Here is a 25,526-nt window from a genome sequence, read left to right on the forward strand (position 1 = left end):
ATTCTGCCAGGTGATAGCCAAATGATGTTTCCCCTAAAATGAATACTGTCACCTCTAAAAATCAGATCGGTTTCTGCAGGGCAGCACAGTTGTACATACAGTATTTGACACTGAGAATTTTGGGGTTTTGTCCTTTCTGTACTATCAGTCTTGAACACACTTCAGGTATTTTAAAAAAATTAATAATGGCAGTTCATTTCACTTAACATGTCTCATTTTCAGGACAGTGCTGAGTAATTTTTGAAGTCAAAACTTCCCTATTTTACTGTCTAATGTTTGCCAAGGATCATCCAGCTGGTTTTCCCCCCCTTTTTTTAGTCTGTTTTTGTAATCAGCAGAAGTTCTGTGTTACTGGTGGTACTGGAGATGGAAACTTATTTGTGGTTTTAATTTTCACAACAATTATATATCTGTAGTAGGATTATTTTTTCTGAAATTCTAGTTCTGTGATGGCAGAGTGCATTTCTTAATTTTACAAGGAATCTAAATACTGGTCATTTGGGATTGCTTCATCATATAATGATGATATGTTCTTAGGCCTCACTGTGTCATGACAAAAATGAATGCAGTTGTGCTTTGATGCACTTTGGTGCTAAGCAGGTGAATAAATTAGAAAACAATTTCTATTATCTTTATAAAATTAATTGGAGCTGAAAATTCAAAATGGTTACCTTTTTCCCTGTCCTGCGTTGAAAGTAATTGACTGGTTGATTGGATGAGCTTTTCTCAAGGGAATATAGGACACACAAGATCTGAATTACTTTACAGAAAAAAATTACAACATTATTAACAATTTGAACATTATTTTTGTTTTCCTTTGTAAGTGAACAGAGTACTTATCTTGTGTTCACACTGACAATTTCTAACCATACTTGCAAAGGTCTGTTACTCTTAAGCTTAATCTCCCCTTTTCTCTATTTTTATTTGGCTGTAATTGCTTATTTTTGCAGAAAAATTAAGAAATGTGACAGAGTCACTGGGCATGCCATTTCATTTTGTACCTTCTAGAAAGAGAATAAATTGGTTCTTATCCTCTACAGTACCTTGAAATGTATGTATCTGAGTTCCACCTGTTCTGCACTGCATTTCTCTGATTCTACTTGGCTTTTCTCTACATTATTGATATTGTTCAGATCTGTTCTGATAATGTAGTGTGGTTGAAGATAGAATTTATTCTTTCAGGTTTCAAGCCAAGCAGACACAGAGCATGTTACTTACTGACTGAGGTTTCAGACCATTAATTTGGAGCCCAGACAAATTCTAACACAGGGGATTGATTGATTTATTTTTTTCCCTTGTCTAAATTAGCTTTGGAAGCTCAGCTAGATATGCCATTCTTCATTTAATGTGAAATGTGTCAAACACCAGATGAATATAGTAAAGAATTACTTAAAATCTTGTCATTGTGCTGGCAATTAAGAGTAAGCTAATTGGCTCAATATTAATCAAGAAGAAATTGAACATACATTGAGATAGGAAGAGTCATGCATTAGTTAAATGGTTAACAGGAAGGATAAAAAAATAGAAAAGAAGCTGAGCTTATGTAATGCATTCCTTCAGAAATCCAGGGTGGTCACTTCAGTTTGTAAAAGACTGTAAGTGGATCTGCTTGTCTGCATCTCTTTAAACTTCTCTCTTCTGTATAGTGTATTTTGAGGGAATTGATTGTACTGGTGGGACAGGCATTAACTGTGGTGTTCTTACAGGATCTTGACCCAGTTGTAGCTTTTCTTTCAGTAAAAATGCTTAAAATACTTGGATCATTTTGCTTCAGCCTATGGAGTATAGCCCTTCCTTGCTGTACATATCCAAGTGATCATCATCCATGCTGATGATTGTAGGTCAGTTGTCAGTGCTCTTTTCTCTTCTGCTGTGTTGGATTGTCAGTAGCCACAGAGTGGTCTTTTGTCCCCAGTCTGGGCATGCCTACTTCCTGCTTTGTCCACATCTTCTCCAAATCGTGAACTTTGCTCTCTGCCATGAGAAAAGGAGAAACTTAGCAGATTCTGCAACTCAGAGGGAAAACGTGTACAGAGACTGTCCAGAAAGTTGGTACCTCTGTTTTGGTTAGTTTGAGAGTTTGGGGTAGGGTTTTTTGGGGGTTTTTTTCAGTGTTCTGGGAAGGCCTTAAAGTATGTAAGTCTAGGTTAACGTGGTGTTACACTCATAGTATTTCTTAGCCCTAGGAAGTAATTGATGAGTAGTTTTTAATGCCTGGTTGGAAGAGAAAACAAATAAATTCAGCTACCATGCAAAATGTCTTACATTGTTTCTTTAGTGCTCTCACTGAACAGACATGTATAAAGCCTTAGAAAAAGTTCTCTGCTTTTGCCAAGAACTCTGCTCTAGTAGGGAATGAGCTTGAAATTATTAGATTTTTCTCTTGACTTGCCCCCAGTTTTGGTTTGGCTTTTTTAGTTGTTTTCTTCTTCTGTGTTTTGTTGTCAGAAGGGCACATCTATGCTGACCTCCTTTTTGCACTGCCACACCAGACCACATACATGTCTTTCTGGAGAATGAGATTTTTTTTTGTTGTTGTTGATGATTTTGGTATCTTTTTAATCTTTAAAAAACATTGCATGGGAAGATGTCAGTTTCCAAGTTATTTTCATCACTGCCATGGTGTGTTGTTTTCTAGCACCCCTGCTGTGAGGGATGCTTTACAGGCTGACTCTGAGGAGTTCTGTGCATAAGGAGCACCAACAGTTCTGCTGCTTGCTAAATTTTTTGAGATACTGGTGCTTTATATTGCAGACTCTTTTGTTTGTAGACTGCATCTTTGAAGTGTGAATTTATATAGATTTAAGAGATTAACATTCATGTAAGATTTGATCATGTGTTGTAAGTAGGGTTTCCATGGAAATGGAGAGGTTGCTACTATGGTTATTCCTTTGGATCTGCCTAGTATTTATGTATGATAGCTTCTCTAAACTGGCTTTAAATACAGCATTATATTAAACATTTTTAAAGATGCAAAAGGAATTATATTGGTTACAGGTACGGTGAAAATAAAAGTGATTAATCTTCATTACTGGGTGTATACACACAGTAGAGTGCTAAGGCTACTCTGAACATTTCACAGTAGTGTTGAGCATTCCATCCTAAAGAGGTATAATAGGAGAAAATCTTCTACTGCAAAATGTCCCTAAGCCCAGATGACATGCTGTTACAAGTCTGTGAATTGAAAATTTGGAGGGGTGGGGGTGAAAAGTATTCAGCTCGTGTTATTCACGTAAGTATCTTGAGTGCTCTGATGGACTCTCCCAAATCTCACCATGTTTTATGCTTAAAAATAGCCTTAAGTGTTTCCATTGATAGGATTTTGTTCCTAAACCTGAGAAGAGGGTGATAGTGGTTGTTAGTAAGCAAAAAGTTTGCATTACTGTTTGGTGGTCCGAGCTTCATAACATCAGACTAAAAAAAACACTGAAATATTCTTCATATTGCTGTATTTAAAGCTGTGTTTAGCGTAGTTTTGGAAAGATCAGTGCTCAATTTATATTGACTTTCAGTGTGATTTGAGTACTTAGTTCTCTGATGTTTGAAAATTCCTAATCAAGTTTCTCCGTTCAGTAAATGGGTTGAATTTCTGCTTCAAATTTGAACATTCAATTTGTTCTTCTACTACAGTTATTCAAACATGGAAATTAACATGTTTGTGTTTGTGTAGAAAGACAAAGCAAGTGTGGAGATGTACATATGGAGGAACTAATGAGAGAAATTCTGTTGACCTAATCATGTGGTCAGAAGAGATGATGTTTAGCTGCTGAAGAAATCTGACCTTTAAAAGAGGTCTCACTTAATTACTAATGCAGTTTCTTAGAGCTAGAAAAGTACCTGTAAGTCACCAGTAGCTTTTCATGAGGGTCAATTTTCAAAATCGAGAATAAGAATGCTAGAACAACTTCAAGGTAAAATGTGTTCAAATAAACAAGGTAATTAATAATTCAAATTACTGAGTGCCTTGTATTCAAGATTCTGACTCAATTTATTAAATCACAAGCTGCCATTAGAAAGAATACTGTGAAAGAGGCCAACTCCTACCAACTCTAGATGATGGTGAAGGGACAAAGAAGAATTTCCTTCCTAGAGCGCCTACCTGCCTGGCTCTCCCTGTGTGCTGAATTAAAAGCAGTTTCACTTATATTCAGTGATCAGATGCACAGTCACACTTTGGTGACATGCATCTTCCAAGGACATTTAACACCATCAGTCAAATTGGGCTTACTGTTGAAGGTGCAGCTTCAGTTGACTGAGCTAATACATTGCGTTGTGCTTCAGTTTGGAAATTGCCTCTTGCAGGTTACGTGCCACATGCTTAAACGTTGCAGGAATAAATAGAAGCATCAGTAAGATCCATGTAGATTATCCTTTTGTGCACTTTGTCTCTTCTGAAAGTTATCCTGCTGTCTACTGATTCTCAGCATGTCTTTAATCTTCATGATAGCAAAGAAATATAGAGTTTGAGTTGTCTATGGAGGTGTATTAAGAAGAGAGAGAGGTGGTGGAGGTTGGCAGTACAGGTTAGTGAGTGATAGTGGTGGGTTGCCTGGGTAAGCAGCAGTTTAATGCTTTTGCTTCATGTAAGACATGCAGTTGCCTGCACTTCCAGGCAGTTGTCTTGGTAGAGGCTCTGTGCATTGCGTGATCTGTATGAAGGTTTACAGAACTTTGTCCTACATTTTATCCTTGTAACAGATGATTTAAATGTATTTTTAACATGGAGGGCACTCCTTATTGCTAAATCTATAGCTAGGAGATACTCAGCTCAAATTCCCCTGTGTATCTGAAAATGCTGTGAAAACAGATGGTAGTTGTTCACCTCAGCTGGGGAGGAATGGTTTTGTTCTTCTGGCTTGTATTGAGTGTCTGTATACAGGGTCTTTCTTATAGACAAGGCCACAGTGGAATCCTGAATCCGTTCTTGGGCTTAAGTGACATAGCTGTGTCACTGGCTTGTCTGTCTGTCTTTGTATAATGATTTTGAACATGTGTAATAGTTGCTCATTCAACTAAAACTGGAGTGCAAAGATCTTCAGGCAGCTGATCTTTAACACGTCTGTTTGGCATAACAAAGTTGCAGAGCCATATAAATTAGGCCCTCTGACTTTGAGCTGTTGCCATCATACAGTAACTTGATGCTTCTGATCGATGCAGCAGAAGCTGTTTCCTGCTGAGGTACTTGTGTGTGTCCCTGGCTTGCACACAGCCTACTTGTGTTTGCAGATATGGAAACCAAGGGAAAGCATCAGGTTCAGGCTGAGCTTCTGAAAGGTGACTTTGAAGGCAGTCTTCAAACCTCTGCTCAGAGACCTACCTCATTGTCCTTCACACACAGGACACATTTGTGGTCTTTGCTTTCATAAGGAGAGAGGGGAGGCAGAGGAAAGGAAAGGATGTTTTTCTATATTGGTTGAGAACTGCCAGCCTCATTTAATACTGAAATAATGAGGCAAATTCATCCTCCTGGCTGCTGGCCTTAGTTGGGTCGTTTATTTCAAGTCCAGCATCCAAGATCCAGTTCCAGCCACATACCTCGGCCAGGAGTGGTGGTTCTGAGTTGATCAGGGGGTTGGTAAAGGGAAGGAGTTTTGATTGCTACAAGGAACAACAGTGCTATTGAGATTTGCCAACTGAAGATCAACTCCTGCTATTGAAAACTGCATTTCAGGCCCAACCCATGGTAAGCATCAGCTATGTCCTCACAGCTGTTAGATGTGGTGACAGAGTTCAGGGGCCTCTCTCACCTCATTGATCTTTTTCGAGTCTAAGAAATCATCTCTGAACAGGCAGGCTTTACCCTTGAAAAGACATCCCAGGTGGCTGCATTGCTTGGTTTGCCATTGCAGTGTCATTGAGCAAGACACAGCCAGTCAGTCACAGACCAGCACATCACTCCAGCCTGGATTTTTTATTCCAGTTGAGCCTTCTTGTGGCAGAGTGGCACTCTGTTTTAGAGGCATCCTAGTAGTTCCCACCTTCTTTCTCATCTATGAAAGAGAATAGGTGTAAGGAAACAAAGCTCTTTTTGTGTTCTCAGCTCTTTGAACAAAGTGACCGTGCATGTTTTCAGTCCTCTTCACAAGTCAGTCAGTCAGCTTCCATTGTGTGTTCCAGAGTAAAGAAGAAATGGCATTATTTGTATGTATGCCTGGCTTCACATGGTGACGCTGATGAGATTAAGTCTCTCTTTGTTAGTAGGAAGCTGCTTTAGAGGCCAAGACATTTCATCACCAAGTTCCTCAATGCATCGTGCTGTTCTGCCAGCTGGTGGCTGTACTTCCCTTACTGCTTGTCATTGCTTGCTCTGCTACTGCTCTGGTAGCACCTTTAACTGGTCCTGAAATGCACAAAGCTGACATGTGGGCCATTACACTTTACCTGTGAACACTGCATGCTTGCATGGGTAGTGAGAGCTGATGTTAGATCTAAAAAAGCAACATCTCAATGCTTGCTGATGTGACTTATTTCCATCATCCTGTGAGCAGAAAGACCTTTGTCAGTCACGTGCAATGGGATTCATGAAGATGGAAGAAAGAGCACTTATGTCATCCTGAAGTGACATTTCTTCTATGAGGTGCTACAGCCGTCATGGACTCTTCACCCATTTTATTTCTCAGCCTTGGTAGTTGGTGGCACAATGAGAATTTACTGGCCAGAGAGTAAGGGAAAGCTTCTGGCTGCACCTCTGTAGGCTCAAGCACAAATGCAGAATGTGTGGAGCTGTTGGCTTGTTCACATAATCCCTCCAAGGACTGCAGGTATCTCTGCTTCTGCAAGGTGTGTGAAGAGAAATCTTTTCCCATTGGTGTGCCCAGCTTTTGGGGATGAGAGGGTTGTTTTCCTTGTGCCAGAAAAATCTCACGTATTGTCAGTGGCATGATCATCAGCTGAAGCACACAAACATGAGATGCATAAGACTCAGGGGAGTGTAGATAATGTATTCTTTCTGTCAGGTCTTCTACTGTGCACAGCAGAGTGTGGCTATTCTCTGCCAAGGTGAGAAAACAAACTGGGATCAGCTTCTGACTGACACATTGTTCTCCCATGTAGGAGAAGTATGTTTATTCCACCTATAGTTGTATATTACAAGACAGAACTGTGACTAGTTGTAGTAATTTCTTACATATGATACAAAGGACCTTTAGAAACAACTGAATTTGTTTTGAAGCCCTTAATCCTTACCTTGTCTAGAAGATGAGATGATACTCTGGAAAGAAATGCTGTTAAAGCTGAGAAGATGGTGTAGATATGAAGGATTTCTTCAAAGTAAGCTAAAAAACCCAGGAAAATTCAGCCCTTATAAATCCACATTTCTTAAAAGGCTGTCCATCAAACATGCCATAATGCTTTCTTCTCTGTGTTTTATTCTGTCTGTTCTCTAAGTTTTGGACTTTCAAAAAGGTTGGGTCTCACAATAGATAAATTTTGTATGTTACCTCCCTAAGTACTTTAACAGCTATTTAATTCTGACAACTTGACAAACTCATTCTACAGTTTTGTCATGAGTGTGTGGAGCTGAAAGAAACTATTAGACAAACCTCACTATTTTCACTCTAGACAAGCTTTTAAAAAAATCTATAAAATGTACATATTTATGGCATCATTACAGATCTAATTACAATTAAAAACTGTGATGCAAAGCAAATACTGTGCATAAAACCAGCAAACATTTGGGCAGTCAGTTTTAGATGTTTGCATTTGTTTTTTTCTTTGCTTCACTGGACTGTCACTGTCTCAATAATTTTACAGATATTTAAATGGGGATGATTTACTTTTACACAGGTTAAAATGTTTCAAGGCTTAAGATTACCTTTTATAAGAAATCTTGAAAAAATCAGAAAGCACAGGATGGAGTGGTATGTGAAGCAGGAAAAAGAGAACGTTTCTGTTTGAGTGGAAATTGAGTGGAAGATGTTTCCCAGGTGCCTTTCACAATAAATTGAAATCTGAGGTAAATCACTTAAGAATAAAAACAAAGTAGTGCTTGTAAATATTAATGGAAATGAATGTTCCATTGATGTAGCTGCTGGTGGCAAAAATTCTTCCCAGCTTTTTCGAACTACACAAATAATGTTGCCCTTAATTTCATTCCAGTTTTACCAGTTGGTCAGTTGGAGGGAGGTGCACAGGAGCAGAGGGAAGATTTTTGTATTTAAAATAATAAGTAACAAGCTCCATTTTTTCAGAGCTCCACTGCAGAGATGGTGCTATTCGGACAGCAGTAGGCAAAAAGAACAGTTTGTAACCAGGATGCAGCTTGTTAGATTTTTATGCATTGCTTGGTTCACAGATGAGCTGTATTTGGATAGAGATTGTCCAGGAACACGCTTGCTTGAAAGTGGGTTAGAAGTGTTCTTCATTAGAAATCTCTTCCTACAGAGTGATTTCACTAAACACGATAAAGAAATGGACATCATCCACCCAAAGCTGCTCTGTGTGTTTCATCTTGATTGCTGAGGGAGCAGCACACTGATGACATTTTAAAATGGTTAGCAGACCACAGGAGATTTGGGGGGCTTTTATGTCTTACATGTGCCTTTCCTATCTTCTTGTTAGTCTTTTATTCTCTGGATGGAGTATGATGGTACTGTTTTTCACCCCTTGAGGGGGTCTGCATTAATTCTGTTTTGTAAGAAATCTTAACCAACATATCCTATAGTATATTCTATTATGCACTAGAGATTACATAATCATGACTTTTTTTTTTAAATCTATGGAAAAGCCTTTTCCTGAAATCACTACATCACTACCATTTACAGGTTTCTGCGTCTTTCTCAGAATTGTTGTGCTGCCCACAGCCTCCAGAATCAGTCAGAATCATTGGGCTGGACTGAGACAGGTTTTGAGCATTCACATATTTAGCATAATAAATTCTTGTCCTTTCTGGTAAACTCCTCAGTAATTTGCCAGAATAGCTTATAGTGTCTGGCATATCACATGCAGTCTTTATTGTTCTTAACTCAAAAGACTAGTTTCTAAACTAAAAAATTCCTTGCTTCCATATATTGCTTTATTGATTTACTTGAGGCTTATAGGGTGGGATTACGAAGATTAGTCTTCCTGTCTGTCCTAGAAATATCAGTTAAATCACAAAACTTGGCATTGAAATTCAGCTAGTCAGTTTCTTCATACCTTTACCATAAAAATCTAGGCTATGAAATTCAAGTCTTGAGGTGACAGCAGTGTTGGGCATCCTATGTAATGCAGAAATCACCGTGAGACTGAGTGCTGAATAGAAACTGTGGAGGGGTTTATCTCAGCAGAGTAACTTGTCTGTGTCTTGCCGGGTTTTCTCTAGAACTGTGGTGGTGGTTGTGTTGGCTTTTTTTTTTTTTTAGTTTATTTTTAGTTTTTTTTATGCCTGAAAATAAACATTTAAATTTAAAGTCATGCAAAAACTAGATTCTCTCAATTTGCCTGTGTAGTTAGATTCTTAAAGGCTAGAAAATTAAAAAGTAAAGGTACCTTTTCATGTTTATTACATATGTGTGTATCTGTATATGTATAGCAGTGCTTACTGGTTTTGTCATACACACTAATTTATCTATTGTGCAGGAAGCAGGGAACTGTTATTACAATGCAGTTGCATACGTGTAATTATATGCTAAACAAGCATTGTTCCTATTGCTCTGGAAAGCAACAATGACAGTCAGACAAACAGAACTTGTTAGTTGTCAAGAACCCAGAAGTAACTTCCAGAAATGTTACTGCTTTGTGGCAGAGTAATTTATTTTGTTTGTTTCTTGCTTAATTGTGTTTGTGTTTATTGCCAGGATAACAAAAATTACTTAGGCCTTTCATTTATATTTACAGTGTTGTAACGATGCCTCTGGGGTAGATTATGCCCACCTTTCAAGGGGAAAAAAAGGTGGTGTAATAATATTCATTGAACCTGTTTTCTGTCACATGGAGATGTTCTTTTTGAAAAAGACAATAATATGTAAAAGTTGTAGTGAGTGTTCAAATAAGTTGAACATTATTTGCTGTGTTTTTTTCTAAAAATGTGTGTTGGACATATCACAGTACATCTGAACTGTATTTCTGACAGTGTTAAGTAGCTCAGTAGAAATACATTAAGCTGTGCTGTACATATATTTGTAGATAATTTAGCTTCATGTCTGGTCATTTCATAGTAACATAAATCTCCAATGTTAGGATTATATTTCATATACATGTAATAATATTTAACAAAACAGTCTTTGGCTTATGTAACTTTCATTTGATAAAATTATTAATAAAAACACCTGTTTTGTTGGCAGCATTTTAAATCAGGCTTGAAAATCCATTTAAGTTAATAAAAGACAGTTATTTAAACATAAAGTGAGATTTATAAAACAACTTCTGTTGCTTATTGCAGTATTACTGATAGGGATTGAAAGGCTTTCCCTGTGATAGTATTGTGTGGGCAAGGGGGAGGGGGGACAAACAAAAATTTGACTGTGAAGCTGACCAGCTCTCTTAACAGTCAAGTTGAAACTCTGACACTGAACAGTGGTATTTATCTTTCTAAAACTCTCCCCTGATATGATTTAACCTAGTCACAATTCGAATTGGATTTTCCATAGCGTCCACAGGTTTAAAGGGGAAAAGTTCACTTGCACTGAATACTTCAGCTGTTGTCCCTAGTCTGTTACTATAGTTTCTGCCTTTTAATCCCCCCTTGGCCTCAATCCTTCAGCTACATATGCACATTAACTTAATTACCTCGAGTTCCCTCCCTGGAATCCAAGAGTAGCAAGTGTAAACCTGTGCATATTTTAGGGATGAGTTTTTCTTTGTCTCCATTTTTTCAGCTTCTTTGGGCTAATATTGTCAGCTCACAAGTGAACACCCTAATTTGGATATCTCTGCTTGTAATTTAACCTTCAGCAAAATGATTGTACTCTTAATCTGTTCTTTCCCTTGTGACCATCAACAACATTTATACAGTGTTAATGGTTTCCTGTAGGAAAATTGGGGTAAACTTGTTTGGAGCTTCAGTTGCTTAATGCAGCTTTCATAAACTTCTCCACCTTGCACTGGCCTTCTGCTGTGCTCTCTGTCAGTGCTGGCAGATCTGTCCCTCAGGAGACACTGCAGTAGGGAAACCTCAGTTTGGTGCCTCTGTACAGGAACAAGTCATACCTTTCTCACTCAGGGCAAGAAAAAGAAATGCTTAGTTCTGTGTTTGAGTAAATGTAAAAGCTGATGGACCTGTGGAAAGCAGTCCATTGATGTGTTTGGCATGTTTGAGCGTGGAATTTAAGCTATTGCATCCTCCTCCTGCTACCAGACTCCCTGTTCCTCTGAGGGCTTGACTCTTGTGCCTTGAGAGCCAGCTCCTGTAAGGTTGTGTGTAATGTGGGATGGACAAAGTGAACTCACTCAAGCAAGTCCAGTTTTAAAAATACAATGGAAAGATTTAGAATTAAGCAGAAATCTGCCAGATTAACTGTGTGTAATTTATGTTCCTTAGGTGACAGGTATTTTTAAGGAGTTCTCTTATTATTGAGGGTATCATTGCTGAATTTTGGAGAATAACTTTCTTGGGTGTTCTTCACTAATTAATGTAACGTAAGCTTTTGGAAGGAAGCTTACAAGGGCAAGTAGTGATAGCACAAAGGGTAATGGTTTTAAACTAAAACAGAGTAGATTTAGATTAGATAGAAGTAAGAAATCCTTCCCTGTGAGCCTGAGCCTGGCGCAGGCTGCCCAGAGAAGCTGTGGCTGCCCCTGGATCCCTGGCAGGGTTCAAGGCCAGGCTGGATGGGGCTTTGGGCACCCTGGGTTACTGGAGGGTGTCCTTACACATAGCAGGGGATTAGAAATAAATGTGTTTTGAGGTCCCTTCCAACCCAAACCAGTCTGATGCTGTGATTCTAAGAACAACTGAATTTCTATTGCCTTGTAAAGCATTAGAAATGAGAGGATATTAGTAACTTCTTCTCATTCAATGACTGTACTGACTAGAGCAGCATTGTGTCTTTTGAACTCAGTCCCACCTGAGTCCCATTCAGTCTGTTGAGGTGAATTCAGCTTTCAAATTATTAAATGCAATCCAGGGATGTTTTTCTGTCCTCCGGTTTTCAGCAAGTAAAGCAATGCAGTTCACATCTTGAAAGCCAGTCCTGTTAGATACATCTCTTTTAACATTCTGGGGTGCTTGCCTGTGCAGCATGCCTCTGTTGGCCAGGTCTATAAGGTAATGAGGATTTAAGTGATTACTTGTGTTGACTATTCCAATTAGCTAGTGATATGGGGGACAAAGGAAAAGGTTACAAAATGCTATGAAACTGAGTATTAAAATGACTTTGGACTTACTTTTCTTTCCAGGATAGTACAAAGTGTGTATCCCTAGTGATCTTAGGCTTTCACTAATTTGTCAGAGACTGAGAATACCATGTGTCTATAATAACTTACAAAATAAAAATGTATTTCACATTAAATGTATAATGTGTTCTGTCAGGCTTTTCAACAACTGTTCTAAATAAGGTAACATCTTCTGATTTCCTACATTGCCATCCACGCAACTTTGCACACATTTGCTTCTTAGAAGTTGTCCATGAATAATACAAAAATAAAAACTCCTGATAACAATGATTAGGATAAGGAGGTTTTTTTATAATTTTAAATTCTGTAATCACAGCTCTGTAAATTACTGTTCTTAATTGTCAGGTTTTAGTTTGAATCAGTAAGAGGTTCATGGAAATGAAGTGAATGATTTACCAGTACCCTGTGGGGGAGTGTGAAGCATTAGTTTCTTGCCAGTGAACAGTTAGAAATTTGCAGATGCTGTCTTCTAAAGAATTACTTGATAAATTTTCATTGTATGTGGCAAGTAGCCAGAAGTTAGGATATCCAAGTTGGGCTACTTTTATACTAAACACTGTTAAGTTCTGGTTAGCAGTTGGAGTCTTTCTAAAATACTCAGGGTTTCAAATTTCTTTTGTGGGCAAAACTGAACAATTGTTCTGGTTAAAGGTGTTTGGGATTCTTGGTACCACAGTAGGAGAGGACACAGAGTAGTCAGCCTGCCAATCCTCTGATTCGGATGCCTGTTTTCATTTTCTTGGCAGACCTGTTTGCAAACTTACTTTTAATTTCTAACCAGTGAAGTCTCAGTAAGTGTTGTTTGCTAGGTGCCTAGCAGAAAGTCAATAACCTGGTTCAGTGGCAGAGGATTTATCTTACTGTTGTGTTCCTCTGTTCATGTCAGGACCAGTAACAAGTGTTTCTGTTCTCATGAACATCATCTTCAGATAGTGCTCCCACTTTCACAGGCATTTGTTTTCTGCAGACACTTCAGCTGGTTAGAGTGTCTTCTGCAAAAGATGAAAGGATACAAGCAGTGTTCATGAGATCTTCAAAAAAAAATGAAAAGTAGTAACTGTAGGGTGTTAATGTTGTAGAGAACTAGAGAAGGAATAGGATAACCTCTAAGGCAAGACCCCATCTAATCCTAGAATCATAGACTGGTCTGGGTTGGAAGGGACCCCAAGGATCATAGAGCTCCAACCCCCCTGCCACAGGCAGGGCCACCAACCTCCAGGCCTGGAGCTACACAAGGTTGTCCTTTCTTCTGCAAGCTACTTATTTTAATAATTCCTGTTCAAATACAGTCAACTTTGAAATTATATTTTGAAGGGGTTTTTTTGTAAATTCGTCTTAAGGATTTATTTTATTTGTTTTTCTCAATGTTCTTGAATCACAGGAGTTTCTCTCTTGGTGTTGAGAGAGTGCTATTCTACACTTTACATTTAAGATATTCTCAGAGAAAAGAGTAATTTTAATGTTAATTGTTCTGGTTGAATAAATAATTTAACTTTGAGTGCATCCTGAGATGAAGCCTGGCTTCAGTTCTGATCCCAGGGAAGGTAAACCATAGCTGGAAACCAGAATACTTTCACCTGAAAATGACAGAGGCACTGTGTAGAGATTCTATACCAATCAGGTTTATTCTTCTGCAATAGGCACTAGGTTTCTTTTCTCCAGTAAGTATTTTAGATAAACTTTTGAAGTCAAATGCATATTTCTACATCTCATTTAAGTTTATTTTTCAGCTTTAAGTATTTTATAGTTAATAAATAGTATCAGGATTTTGTCAATGGTATGTAAATAAGGCTTTAGGAACGGGTTTGCAGTCTTGTTTTCTGGGATTTATTCAGTGCTATGTAGTTGCTTTTTGTTACCATTGGGAGCTCTTGGGCTGTGTGGTCGTTTTCACAAGCACTGTGAGGGATTTGTCCCAACAGAAACGAATAATATGATACCTGAGGTCCATGCAGTGCTCTTAATTTTATAATCAACCCCACCAATAGCATGTTAGATAACTTCTTCTGAAAGGCAGCATGGAAAAAAAACTTAACTGGAAGTGTCTGGATTTCAGATTAATTTTTCTGCTAGGGAATTCCTCCCACCCCACCCCCTCACATCCCCCCCCCAGCCCCCTCCTTCTCTCACCCTGGGGCAGTCTCAGTTTGAAGCTACAAGTCATCACGTTCACCCCTGGACTGCTGCACAGGGCAGCTGCAGTTCTCTGGGAGCCTTCTCTGCTCTGCTCCAAAATAAGGTTTTGTGTTATTCTGTTGGTTTGTGCCACTGGTAGTCATCAAGCCTGCAAGTCTTCCCTGTCTCCAGGACACTTTGGTTTTTTAAGAGCAGGATGCTGTGAGAAGGAGCTACAGGAAGGCCTCCATGGCCTCAATTTACATTTTCTCCTTCTAAACAGCTCTTTAGGGGTGACTCTCAAAGCCCTCAGATGTTTCTAGCTGATCAAAAGCTTAAGAGCACCAGACTTGGAGGTGACTTTCAGGGCCACGCAGTTCAGGGATATTAGTTCCTGCCTGTTGAGTGCAGGTCTAAATGGATACTAACTGCATAAAAATTCTTCAGCTGCAAGGAAAAAAGGTACAAAGTTACTATTTCATTCTAGTGACATCATAGCTTGTATCATTAAAAAGATTCCTTACATCTCCAGAGCCTCCTTGAACAAAATATCACTGGATAACTTCCTAGAATGATGAACACTGGCATTGGAGAAGGTCAGTACTATGTGCAGGCACTGACTCAGGAGAGCAGATTAGAAAAAGCACCCTTTGAATGCTGCAAGTGTAGGATGTGGAAATCTGTGTCTTTCTCTCTAAGGGGTCACATGCAGGTTAAGCATGTTGTACTAGCTGGTTTGTATAAAGCTGGCTGGTGCTGCTGCATATCATCTAACTTATCCCACCAAAATTAATTTTTGGAAACATTGCTTCCCTGTTGTTTTCTCTGAGTTTATAGACAAGAATCTTTACCACTTGAAACCTAGCAATGAAAAGAGATAATGCTTCCTCCCTTTTTTTTTTCCTGTTACATAATAGATGTGTTGAACATTGTAAGAAGAAGAGCTTTTAATTTTATGAAATTTGGTTGGCTGTCAAAGAGACATTATAAAAAGTGGTTTCTAGCCAAATTGCATTTGCTGAGGAGTGATGAATCTCTTGCCAGCACTAAAGAGGCACTCTCCACATTGGATATCTGCACACTTGTCATGGGCAGAATGCAGTAATTTTTCTGAACGTAGACAGTAGAAATTCCATAGCAGAAATTGAAGTTTTCGTATTAACTGTCACTGCTTCCAGCAGCTGGTGTGCTGACAAATAGAGCAGAGGTGGTGGGGCTGGGTGGTATTGTTCCTGCTCTGATGGTTTGCTGTTGTGATTGCCTTACTCTCTTGTAAACTTCATTTTCCTGTACATGTTTGTGTTTTGTTGGTTTGTTGGTTTTTCTTTTGGGTGGAGGGGGGGTGTTCAGTTAAGAGAAGGAAGAAAATAAATATTATGCAGTGCATAACATGACTGCATCACTCAGGGATGACTCATACCTCTTCTCATATCCCACTGTATTGTCACCAGACATATTGTTAGGGTGAACGCAGTATTAAAATGTAATCAAATAGTTATTTTTGTGTACATATAAAAGTCAGAAAAATATCTGACCCCATTGGAGGCAGGGTGCCAGCAAAAGTGAGGCTTGGAGACTTCATTTAGGACCCTATGTAAAACAAATGAAAAAAGGCAGACAAACAAGATGATTTAAGGGGTGACAGCTTTAAGGCTCAGTATCTATAACATTTCTCTTTGCATTTTTACCCTAAAAGTTCATTGGGATAGCACCCAGGTATTAACTGTAAATTAGCTGCTAACAGTGGTAAATCATCTTCATTCTATTGAACATCAGGAGAAAGTTTAATGTTTTGACGTATAAAAACATTTAAGAGGCAAGCTACATTTAAATGTAAATTGAAAGCGACTGAATCCCACTGTAGTGGGATTTATAGTGGCTGTTTTAAACCTGAAGAAATGTTTAAGCAATAGGTGTTTTGTATCAAAAACTTCATTAGATCAGGAATAACACACAGTTGGAGCAATGCCTTGCTGCATATTAACTGTTAGTTTGATAAATGCAGACGTCCACATTAAAATATTTATTCTTACTTTTTTTGGATAAAATTATTGACGAGATACATTTGAAAAACAAGTGTGATTCTTCCTTCTAGTGTCAAGGGCACAGGCAGAAAGAACAATTTTATCCGTTTTCAAAGGAAGATATTTCAGAGGTTTTATATCATTGAGAAACATACTGTTTTGTTTTTTTTTTTAAATCTGTAGATGAGCCTGAGTTGGATTTGAATGTTTCAAGATGCTGAAAAGAAATCTTCTTTTGCAGCTGTTGTTAAGAACAAGAGAACGATAATACTAATTTCTGTTTGTATCTTGAGCATTTAGTGAGGAAGTTCTGAAAATTATTTTCCTGAATGCAGATAAGATGCAAAATGGCTAAATGATTTTGAGGGCTCTATGGATCTGATGCAATCCAAGAGAAAAATAGAAATGAGAACTCTGAGTGTAATCATGCTAAGTTCAGAAAAGACAGCCTGTTAGATGTTCTCTCTGTAATGAAAAGCCAAATAAAAATTACATTGTAATAATGCTAGGGTTGTAAATGAAGTTGAAGTTGCCCATTATGGAGCCAGAGACTGTTTGGACATGAAAAGTATTTGCTGTTCTGGTAAATTTATTTGTAGTTAATAGTGATAAGCATAGTAATGTTGGAGTATACCTACTACTCGTGCAATCTTAAGTGCATACTCAGTGAAGTGCTGTTTGCTTGTTGTATGGTAATGCCCTGCCCATCTCCAACCAAGATCAGTTCGTCACAAGATTCACATGTCATGGAGTTACACATGACACCATACAAAATTTCCAGGGCAGGAACCAGAGGACCTACAGAAATCATAATTTTAATGTGTCCAGCCTATTTGTAGCCAGTTACTCTTGGCAATCAGAGATCCCCATAAAATTATGAGTATCTTGTTAGTGCTTCTGTAGGCAACAGAAGCGATTACATTAGAGAGATGCAGCAAAAGATTGAGAAAAAAAGGCTGTCTTGGGATTCTCTTTAAAGGTTTTGATTGGCTTTAAATACTGTTGTGGCCAGCTGTTATATTTGAAAATGTGATATGTTAAGCCCAAGAGTCAGCTTTCCTTAAATCAATGAGGTTTGTATGTAACTATACTGTTGGCTGATGAGAGCGAACAAATCCGTTATTGCAGCTGTACTCCGTGGATTGCTAATGATAACCTATCTCAGAAGTGGTATTGTAATGTGGTTAATGTAATTGAAAAGCATATGTGGGAAAAGGAAATTCTTTCTGCCAGTTAGAAAGCGTATTAATTGAATAGGTTAGGAAAGCTGCAGAAGAGAAGAACAGGGTGGATTACCAGTCGGTTTCTGAGGTGAAAACTGTTTCATGATTTGAGATAGAATCTGACTTGAAATGGTGCTAAAAGACCTGTATGAAACGTGAAGGAATTTGTGTGTCTGAGTTTGCATGTGGATGTGTACAGAGCGTAAGAGAAGCTCACCTGCTTGGAGACCATTAAGTTCAGGGACATTTGTGGAAAAGGATGAGGAGAGAAATGTTTCTCTTAAACATGTTTAAACATGATAGTAAGATTGTGTACCTGTGTAAGTAGGGGAAATCATTGTTATATTGTTACAGCCTGAAGAAACTAGCTTCTGTATCTGTTTGGATGCTTAAATACCCGGTCACCTTGAGTGTCCACTTTATCACTACATGGAGATTCTAATATCTGACACTTTCAGGTCTTGTAGGCATTTATAAAACATGCAAATTACATGGTCACACTAAACCAAAGAAGTAAAATTTGTTTTCACTGCTACATTTGCTGTTACCGTTCTAGTGAGCTGAATGGTATGAATTCCCAGGGTCCTTTTTAGGAGAACAGGCTGCCTGCTACTGTTTGTGAAGGTAGAAGAATTGCATGATAAGAAATACCCCCTTGTCTACCTCATCTTTTTCCTCTAATTCCTATAGTTGACATGTTATGCTGAGATTCCTGTCTACAGATTTACCTTGGGACTTAGATTACTGATGGCCCAGAAAAATTCTCTGCTGTTCCTACAGTCTGACATTCCCCAGAGGCCCATAGGGTCAGTATAGTCTTGGAGAATGCAGGCAAGCCTTTATTAATGGTACATGAATATTTTATTAATGGTACATGGATAGATCTTTCACTCTTTTAGAGTAACCTCACATCTGCAGCATGTACTCTTGCAGCTTTTCTTCCTAAGCAGTAGCTTGTTCTGGAAGGTGAATGTTCTGCCTTAGTTTTACTGCTCTGCTTGGATCAGCAACATGACATTTATAATAAAATGGTTTCATTATAAGAAGGTTTGTTTTTTTTTTTTTCCCAACATTATCTGGCATTTATTTGAAGTTAATAAATTGATCTGTTTTGAATCTCAATGCAGAATGGGTGCAGCAGACAACATTTACAAAGGTCGAAGTACTTTTATGGAAGAACTGACAGATACTGCTGAGATAATAAGAAAAGCAACTTCAAGATCACTAGTAATTTTGGATGAATTGGGAAGAGGAACTAGCACACATGATGGAATTGCTATTGCTTATGCTACACTGGAACATTTCATTAGAGTTGTAAGTGTTTGATCTGACATGTGGTTGTGAATGCTTTTTCAGCCTGTACCATGTTAGGCTGAACTGGACATGATGCCTGTTTCCTTGTAGAAATGTAGCATGTCTAGACTCAGAGCAAAGGGGCATGGATAGAGGATACCAGTGTTGTGTTTTATAACTGTTTTAAGCCAAACCTTCTTACATGCCTTACCTCATTGTTGTAGGTGGAGTCACTGACACTGTTTGTCACTCACTATCCTTCGGTTTGTGAGCTAGAGAAGATGTATCCAGACAAAGCTGGTAATTACCACATGGCTTTCTTGGTGAATGAGGAGGAAAGTGCTGAACAAAAAGGTACAGTATAAATCCATCTGAGGTTTTCACACAACAGGTGTAGGCAGAAACTGTAGAAGTGTAATTTAAACCTCAACATGAAAGTTACATGTTCAAATTCACTAGAATATCAGCCTATACAGAAATTTTGGAGGGCTTGAAAACTGTACAACCATTTCTCTTTCACATTTAATACAAGAATCAGTAACCTGGGTCAGATAAAAGAGTCACACAGCTTGGTAACTCACAGTAGATGAATACAAAGGATTAGGGAGGAGGGATTAGGGATCAAATGTGTGTTAACTCTTTCTCTAGAAGATCTCACTGTCTGCAAACATTTGCTCTTTTGGGGGCTTCAAGAGCTAGATGGTTTTCTGATTTTTATTATTTTCAACAAGGTTGTCTAGTTTCTCTGTGTGTGCATGTGTACTTTTGGCATCTTCATCCTATTGTGTAAGCAGTTTTCACTGCATTGTGTGAAGAACAACTTCCTCTTGTTTGTTTTGAAACTCTTTTGAAACAACATGTAGCTTCACCTGGTGGTCCCAGTTCTTTGAATTGGAAGAGGCAGAGGAATAATCTTTGTTCTTCCTGTCTGTGCCATGCCTAATTTTGTAGATTGCTGATCATAATTGCATCCAGTTCTGCTCTTGCCAGGCAGAAGAGTTGCAGCATTTATGCTTGTCACTGTTGCTCTGAATTAATATTTTCAGTAAAGTTTGTCAGCTCTCTGCTTAGCCCTTTTCCTTGTTTGACAAGTACCTTGAGCCTCTCTAACTGCAGTGATGATCACCCTTCATGGTGAGAACTGACTGTTACTGTAAGTTTCCTATCTTTTAACCAATTATATACAAATGCAAAGGCATTCCTTTTAGATTATGGCTGCTTAGTTTTCAGAGGAGCACTTGATGCAGGGCTCTTGTCAAATACCTTTCGAAAATTCACACAGGGTTTATCCACTACATGTGTCTTACTCACATGGCATCCAAACTTAGAACAGATTTGTGATGTAGGAATTCCCTCCATACCTTTGCTTTTTTTTCTTTTTCTTGATGTATCAGGTTTAATCAGGTGCTTGACAATTCTGCTTGTATTCTGGTTTTCCTGCTTTGCCTGAATTCTTCTTAGGAATATTTAAGAATTGATATGAGCATCAGCATGTCCTTTGCTCACAAAGTTCATTAACTGGAGTGTTGATCTTTGATCCCATGATACAACTGAGATGTTACCAACATTCAGTACTTACTAGTCCTTAACAGCTGTGTCCACAAAGCCCTATCATTTATGTTTCACTTTGTCTTATTTCACGTTTATGTCCTGCTTCAGCATTTCTACCTTAAATGTTATTTTACCTGAACCTTCAGGTTATATGTAGTCTTTACAGTTTTGCTACAGAGACACAATAGCCTGTGAGCAAAAATGCATCTGTGTTTCTTACTCTATAACTTTAGCTTCTGTTGTCTTAACATTTTAATTGTTTCATTTAAGGTGAGTTTTATGGCATGTTTTTTCCCAATCTTTGACTTAGATAACTCAATTCACCTTGAGTCATTATCAGTTATGGAAATGTCCATTGTTCCAAAATCTTGCAATCTTAAAACAGAAAAGTGAATGGTAGTGAATGATGTTGTAGAGTTTCTCGTCTTTACACAAGGCCTGGCTTGTGCAGAGTTGCAACAAGGATGTCTTAGGAGGAAAAGGAAGGAGTCATAGGACCTATAATGATGTCTTTTACATTTGTACCTTTTCATCCTGTAGAAAACCCCCTAGCAGAGGATCCACCATCCCAACTTGTATTTTTTTCTAAGCATTTTTTATGGCTTTCAGCCTCCTGGTAGGCAGGAAGCTTTTTAATGTGGTGTGGTTATGGACTTCTTGACTGATAGGTTACTGACACTGTCATTGCTTAGCAGTCATGAGATGGAGTGTCCCAGTTGCAACATAATTAATCAGTTTGACGTACAGTTTTTGACACACAGAGATAAGTCTGCTAAAAAAGACACCAGGTAAACATCTATTTAAGAGTTTTTTCATTCTCACAATGGGTAGGTAAAACAGAATAAATCATACCTGAAGCATGAATGGCAATGAGACCACAGTCTTTGTCATTTCAGTCTTTGGTCTGCTGTGTTTTATTAACATAATAGTTTCTCATTTTGGTTTTATTTTTTAGGATTTGAACACGAAGAGAATCCTGAATTTATCACTTTCCTTTATCAAATCACTAAAGGAGTCTCTGCAAGGAGTTATGGGCTAAATGTTGCCAAACTGGCAGATCTTCCTGAAGAAATCTTGAAGAAGGCAGCTCACAAATCAAAGGAGTTGGAGAGGATAGTGAATATGAAAAGGTCAGAACAATTGTGATTTCCCCTCTCCTCAATGAATATTCAGCTATGAATTTAAGAACATTTCACACAGTATGCATTAAAAAATGTACAGTAAGAACTACTTCAGCTACCCTCCTCTACTTTTCAGGGAAGACAGTGAAACAAACCTCAAAAAAAAAAAATCTTAGGGAAATCGTGCTATCTCTTTCAATCAAAGCTTTAGATTTAAAAGGTAGATACTATGTCAGAGGTTAATTGCTGCTCTCTGAAACAGGATTAGAAAAAACTAAATGCATGTTGAGCTAACATTAGGAATAAACTGTGGGGGGTCTTTTTCTTATGCTAAATACGTAATGTATGCTTTCATGTATGTATTTTCTCTGTTTTCAGAGAAAATATTTAAACATATATTTAATATTTAGAATATAACTCACATCTAGTATCTCTTCTGTTCTACCAGCGATAGTGAAAATATTAATATATTTAATTTGGAAAGGATATTATTCTCCGTGGAACTTGTATTTGCATAATACAATATAGATGAATATTCTTCAGTTTAACTTAAAAAATTAAGTATTTATGATTTAATTAAAGTATTAATAATTTATAATTTATTTTGTTTACCTCCTCCTCCCACTCCCCGACACAACACACAAAAATTTACTGAAAGTTTGGGCGTTTTAATATCTTTCTGCTAACCACTTTTCATTTAGGAGCTTATGCACTTTATATAGAGACTAGTTATGAAAATTCTTATGTGTGTCAAATAGTATCACCTCTATAAAACCTGTAACATTATATATATAGTTTAGATATAAGTATGTGCGAGCATTCATTTTAATTTCCACTGAATTTTTTGTTATTGTTGTTTTCAGTGGCAGTCCTATCAGTAAACCTTCAGGAATATAATAAATTAACATCCTTGTTGCCTGGTGGTTGTAACTAATCCTGACAGAATAATTTTGTATGAGAAAATTTTGAGTACTAATTATTTGTAGGTGCAAGCAGTTCTTTTGAAACTGAACAGTGCTTAGTGCTTAACACCAGTTTTTATCCCTTTTTCAAAAAGCAAAATAATTCTTTTGATGATACATGACAGTTTGTGGGAAAAATAATGTGGTGGCTTCTGTTAATTGGAAATAATAGCCCATAATTGACAAAAGTAAAACAACAAATTACTAGCAGTGACTTGACTCTGTTGTTATGTGGGGTTCTAAAATCAAGGAAAAAAAATGTTTTCCAGAAAGGTGAGAGTATGAGCTGGAAGGGTAGTGTTACTGTGTAATAAAATTAAGATGCAAAATAATACTATATGTACATTTAGCTTGTATTACTTTGTTCTGTGAAAATCATGCTAGCATATTACTTGGACAGGGCACAGAGTTCTAGTGTGTCTCCAACCTGTGGGCAGTAAAACTACTATCCAGTGATGTCATTAGAAGATTGATTTACAGTGCCCATGGAGGGGTAGCATGAGGGCTGACCAGCCAGTTTTAATTAAGGGACTTAATTGTGCCCAGTTGTTCAGCTTTTGAATAGGTAGGTAAGCGATTGTCTCTATTTTAGATTTTGGTATAGAATTTGCTTCTGTACTTGTGGTGGTTTGGCCCTGGCTGGAGGCCAGACACCCACCAAAGTCGCTCTGTCACTCCCCTTCTCAGCTAGGCAGGGGAGAGGAGATATAATGAGAGTCTCAGAAGTGAGATGAGGACAGGGAGAGACCATTCCACAATCAGCACCAAGGGCACAACAGACTCACATGGAATAAAATGCACCTATTTATTACCCAACTGAAACAGGGCAGGGTAATGAGAAATCAAACCAAATCTTAAAACCCCACCCCTCCCATCTTCCCAGGCTCAACTCCACCCCCCATTTCTCTCCCTCTTCCCCCAGCAACACAAGAGGATGGGGGCTGGGGTCAGTCCATCAGATGTGGGTAACCTGCTGCCTCTGAGACTAGCTTACACCATGTGATGTTTGACGCTTTCTCTTCTCCCTTTAAGGACAGTGAGCTACACAGGGGGTGAGGGACAAGGGACATCCAAGGCACATCAGTTGGTAATTCATCAGATTTGACCTGTAGCAGGTTATTCCTTCCCTGGAGACCTTTTGCACACACTTTGTAGGGAACTTCATGCAGCTGTATAAACCTGGAGCTCAAGTCAATGACAAAGTAAAAAAAAATCCCAACAAACAACTATTATGTCCAATGACTTCAAAGAGTATAAATGATTGTATTAATTTTTCCAGTTCTCCCGTGTAGGTCATTATAGAAATACTTGCTTTTGTATATTCCTGTTTATTTTCCCTTATTACCATGATGTCATCTAAATGCCAGAGTATTTTCCTATACCTTCTCCTCAAAAGAGGCATTAACAAATTCAGAATTTGGTATGACATATCAGTGGTAGGAAATAAAAATTATCATGAACTTGGGAATAAAACTCAGATCTCTTCGTAGCAGTATACTTGTGGTGTAACAATACCCACAGGCTAGCTGTCTTGTCTTAGTTTTTAAAACACATTCATTTTATTTAAGAAAATCCACTGTGTAATTCCATCCAGTCTTGACATCTTTGTCATCAGGAATGTATTAACCTATTTTAAACATCCTGTTGTTATTTGTGTCAGCTCTTTTTAAATCAAAAAGTATTAAAAAAAGAACACAGAAGGATGTGTCTACTCATTTATATTGAAAATATCTCTTTATGGTTCTACTAATGCACATTTGTTGGAATTGAATGCTGAAAATTAAACAGTGCAAACTACAATGCTGTTTGTTGCCTTTGCTCTTGCTCAGTGTTCTATTTCATCTCATCAGTGTTTCTAGTGCTCTGAAGTTAGCTATAAAATTAAATTGTTGACTGACAGAGCTGGAATAAATATGTTTGGAAATGTTAACTAATTGTTTAAAGATCACATAACATTTTAAACTGTGCAAACTGCTGGTTTTGACTGTGTATAAAATTTTGCATAAGACTATAGGGCTTTCAAGGTTTGATGTGTTTAATTTAAAAATACTTCCACATTCTGACTGACATTTGTTTGCCCCCCACCCCCCTTTTTTCCAGAAAAAGGCTAAAGTGCTTTGCTGAAGTATGGCAGATAAATGATTCTCAGGAACTACAGAAATGGAAAAGTATGTGTGAACCTGAAGATGAAAGAAAGGACAGTTTTTAGTCTTCAAATCATGCTTAAAGATTGAAAATATTGGGGATGCAAAATACAGATCTGAAGACAAACAGATTATAGGTGCATTAAGCTGACTTTTCTGCCTTTTGAGAGATAAGAGATGATGCATTGTGATATGATGCTCCACACCCACTTCCTGATTGTATCTTTCTCACTCCACATTTCCTCCCTGAAGTGTTTTCACCCTTTTCCTTTAATGCAAAATGTCTAGTGGCATTGGATTTGGTTTCTAATATGTTTAGAAAACAAGAGAAAAATTACGTTGATAAATAATTTGGCAAATATTTTTAAATAAAATGTCTTTTAAATTTATCACATTTCAATTTCTATAAAAATCCCTCTGTGTTGCAAAAATGTAGCTGAGTCTTGACTATGCTATACTGCTGTGCAACTGGTAAATGACTGCCATAAAGAGACTTTTCTGGTTTGTTTGTTCTAGTATTAATGCATTTAAAAATCACTGGTTTTGTAGATCACCCTCTAACATGCACCATGAATTACGAACAGTGTGTGGCTGGATAGGAGAGATGGTGCAACTAGTAGTTCTCAAAGCAGCAGCACAAAACACACATTGACTGGTTTTCCTCTTCATTCTTATGCATACCTGCTTCTTTTTCAGCTTCAGCTTCTGATATTGGCATGGTCTGAAGACTGACATACCCTAAATAATGTTGGAGTACCATAAGATGAGATGAAAAAGGCAA

General features: G+C 37.9%; 1 protein-coding gene across 1 annotated transcript in view; it reads left to right on the top strand.

Annotated features, from left to right (window-relative positions):
• Positions 1-24,973, top strand: part of LOC311195310 (DNA mismatch repair protein Msh3-like) — a gene marked incomplete at its 5' end in the record, with an annotated part of 41,871 nt that extends 16,898 nt beyond the window's left edge. Inside the window, 4 exons of the mRNA XM_084268689.1 lie at positions 18,802-18,988; positions 19,192-19,321; positions 21,474-21,648; positions 24,702-24,973. Coding sequence (XP_084124815.1) covers positions 18,802-18,988; positions 19,192-19,321; positions 21,474-21,648; positions 24,702-24,810 — 601 coding nt within the window. The 3' untranslated portion in view covers positions 24,811-24,973. The remainder of the gene's footprint in view (positions 1-18,801; positions 18,989-19,191; positions 19,322-21,473; positions 21,649-24,701) is intronic.
• Between the last annotated feature and the right edge of the window lie 553 nt (positions 24,974-25,526).

Source organism: Gallinula chloropus (genome assembly GCF_964237585.1).
Source record: "Gallinula chloropus genome assembly, chromosome: 10".
Classification (NCBI taxonomy): Eukaryota; Metazoa; Chordata; class Aves; order Gruiformes; family Rallidae; genus Gallinula; species Gallinula chloropus.